This window comes from Penaeus vannamei, chromosome 13, assembly GCF_042767895.1.
Source record: "Penaeus vannamei isolate JL-2024 chromosome 13, ASM4276789v1, whole genome shotgun sequence".
Lineage (NCBI taxonomy): Eukaryota > Metazoa > Arthropoda > Malacostraca > Decapoda > Penaeidae > Penaeus > Penaeus vannamei.
The window spans coordinates 12,571,605-12,574,362 of NC_091561.1; the positions used below are offsets into that span (position 1 = coordinate 12,571,605).

General features: G+C 37.8%; 1 protein-coding gene across 1 annotated transcript in view; it reads left to right on the top strand.

The window, feature by feature from the left end:
• Positions 1–297: 297 nt before the first annotated feature.
• Sc2 (trans-2,3-enoyl-CoA reductase Sc2) overlaps positions 298–2,758 on the top strand; it is a 14,948-nt gene continuing 12,487 nt past the window's right edge. The window contains exon 1 of the mRNA XM_070128961.1: positions 298–436. Coding sequence (XP_069985062.1) covers positions 431–436 — 6 coding nt within the window. The 5' untranslated portion in view covers positions 298–430. The remainder of the gene's footprint in view (positions 437–2,758) is intronic.

The window sequence follows — 2,758 nt, forward strand, 5'->3', positions numbered from 1 at the left end:
TCCCTCTCCCTCTCCCTCTCTCTCTCTCTCTCTCTCTCTCTCTCTCTCTCTCTCCCTCTCCCTCCCATCCTCCCCACACGTACACACACAAACAGAAATACGTGTCTGTTTGTCTACCTGTCTGATTGACTCTCCCACACTCACATCGGGCAATACAGCTTAAAATGGGGAAAAGGGAATAAATTCGGTTACAAAACACCACACAAAAAACACAACGCAGTTCGCACGTCCACACTTAAAGAGAAATCGAAGGCTTGCTACGTTGGATACATACACATATACCAAAAAAACTGAAAAAAATATCATAAAAATCTGCTGACCGGCTCTGAGAGGCTGCGCGGAAAGGAGAAAACGTCAGTGTGTGTGTAGCAGTAGAAGAGGAAGGGTGTTCCTCTGCTCTCGATCTCATTTTTAATCTTCTCTCGCAAGCATGGAGGTAATTGATTTTGTTTTGGGATAAAGGGTTGTAGTTTTTTATTTGCCTTAAGGTGAGGTGTATAGTAAGAGAGTTTATTTAGTAGTTTGTTTTTAATTTAGAGAGAGTTTATGTGGTATTGAGGTACAATGCGGTATTCCAGAAGAGCTATGGTGACATGCTAATAAGATGGAACTTCAGCGAAATATTCTTTCTTATTGGCTGAAAGTGCTATAACTCAACATTCCCTATAAGAAACTGTAATTTTTGTAATGTCAGTTCGTTTATTCAATCAGTAATTTAGAAAATCATATAAGAACCTCAATCAGTAATTCGCTATCTTGTACCGGTATTTTTGTAGTTTCTTTGTGTATTTTGTAGTACTGTGATTTCATGGTTATTTTCGACCATTTTTCAAGTCTTGATGCATTTTACAAGTTTAGATGTCATAGTATTCACGTATGACTTATGTAAGCTTGAGGAATATTGATCGAAACGGATGCCAGTGATTTCAAAGTCTGATGATGATTATTTTTATTATTCCCTAAAATGTGATTACACCAATCAAGAGAAAATTGTACATTTTACAAAATAGGACTTTGTGAAGTATATATGCCATGTTCCTGTTATTGGTCTACAATTTTTTTTCTACATTCTAGCAAGATATAGTAAATTTGTAGATCTCCTTGGTGGTTTATCGTGAAATGAAGAATTATTCGAATTCTGTTATACCAGAATAATCATATAGAACGATGTGTGACATTGCCTGGATAAGCAGCACAGATACTGTGACATCACTTTATTTGAATATTTTAAAATAATTTAACTTGTAAATGGGTAGCACAATATTACATCCTCATAGAGAAAGCCGATATAATATTGTGTTAAAATCTAAGGGTGTTTTAATTTTACCTGTCTAATAGTTCTCCTTACTGCTCGTCTACTAATAGAGGTTAGGCTGTAGATGCCACCTGAGTGCCAGCCACTGTGCCTGCCGATGGCTGACATTGGCTTCTGTGCATATCGGTGAACTGCCAAAGTCCATCTAATCTCCTTCATGTATATTAAGCCAAGATAGTTTATGTAAAACTTTGGCAGCTTCTCATTAAATAAGGAACCAGTCCATGCTCAGCCCTGTCAGAATATACAGAGTTGTATCAGTCATTTTCTATAGTGACAGCAGGTCCGCATTTCAAGTGGAATTGGACAGCAGTATAGTCCGAAAAAGTCTTATTTCCTGTGTTAGACCTCTTAACCTTTTTCATTTCACAAATTAATTGTATTAACCCTATGGTGATGGGGCCTGAAGTTTTTGTATTGTAATATTGTGCAACAGTCCGTACTTTGTGGCTAGGCCTAAACTGTGTACAGCCAGCCAACCGGTTGGAAGTCATGACATGTATATGTAGGCCAATACGTCATGACAACTATAGCTGTACCCGTCTCTGAAGGGTTAAATTCCAAGATAGAAATGAATTTTAAGTTGCATCAAATTCAGTCATATCGTCTTAATAATGATTTATGTTTTATATGATATTTTGATGTTCATTTTACAGCTCCCAGCTGTAATCAAGGTTTTAAGTATGGCTGAGGAAATGATTGGGAAGAGTTGAGACAAATAATAAACATAAAGATATTGAAAGAGATTTTATTTTTTTGTTTATACATTAGACTACATGGGAAATGAATGAATTGGCTATATCCACAACTGCTCTGGCCTAAGTAGCTGCCATAGCTTCTGTCACAGCCTTTTGTTGTAATCCAAGGGGTTAGAGGTTTATAAAGTAAGGCAAGATGGAACTAAGGATTTTCATGGTAGTGCATTGGTAATTTCATTCTGCTTTGTAGGGCCTGTTCCAAACTTGTCTTACTCCATGTTACTATATCTAGAATGGTTATTGCTGGGGTCAAGACTGGAGGCCTGTCTTAACCTCAAAAGGATGGTTGACACACAGCTGTAGGAAAATCATGTAGATGCACCAGAATACATTCCTATTTTTTGTGGATTACCCCTTCACATTTGGTATTATTATTATCCTCATCATAATCACTATTAAAATCATAGCTCTTGCAGTCACTATATTGTTATTGTGAAAATGATAAAGAAAATCAGTTATTGACAAAACACACACACACACACACACACACACACACACACACACACACACACACACACACACACACACACACACACACACACACACACACACGCACACGCACACGCACACGCACACACTCTTCTCTCTCTCTCTCTCTCTCTCTCTCTCTCTCTCTCTCTCTCTCTCTCTCTCTCTCTCTCTCTCTCTCTCTCTCTCTCTCTCTCTCTCTCTCTCTCAAAAATGC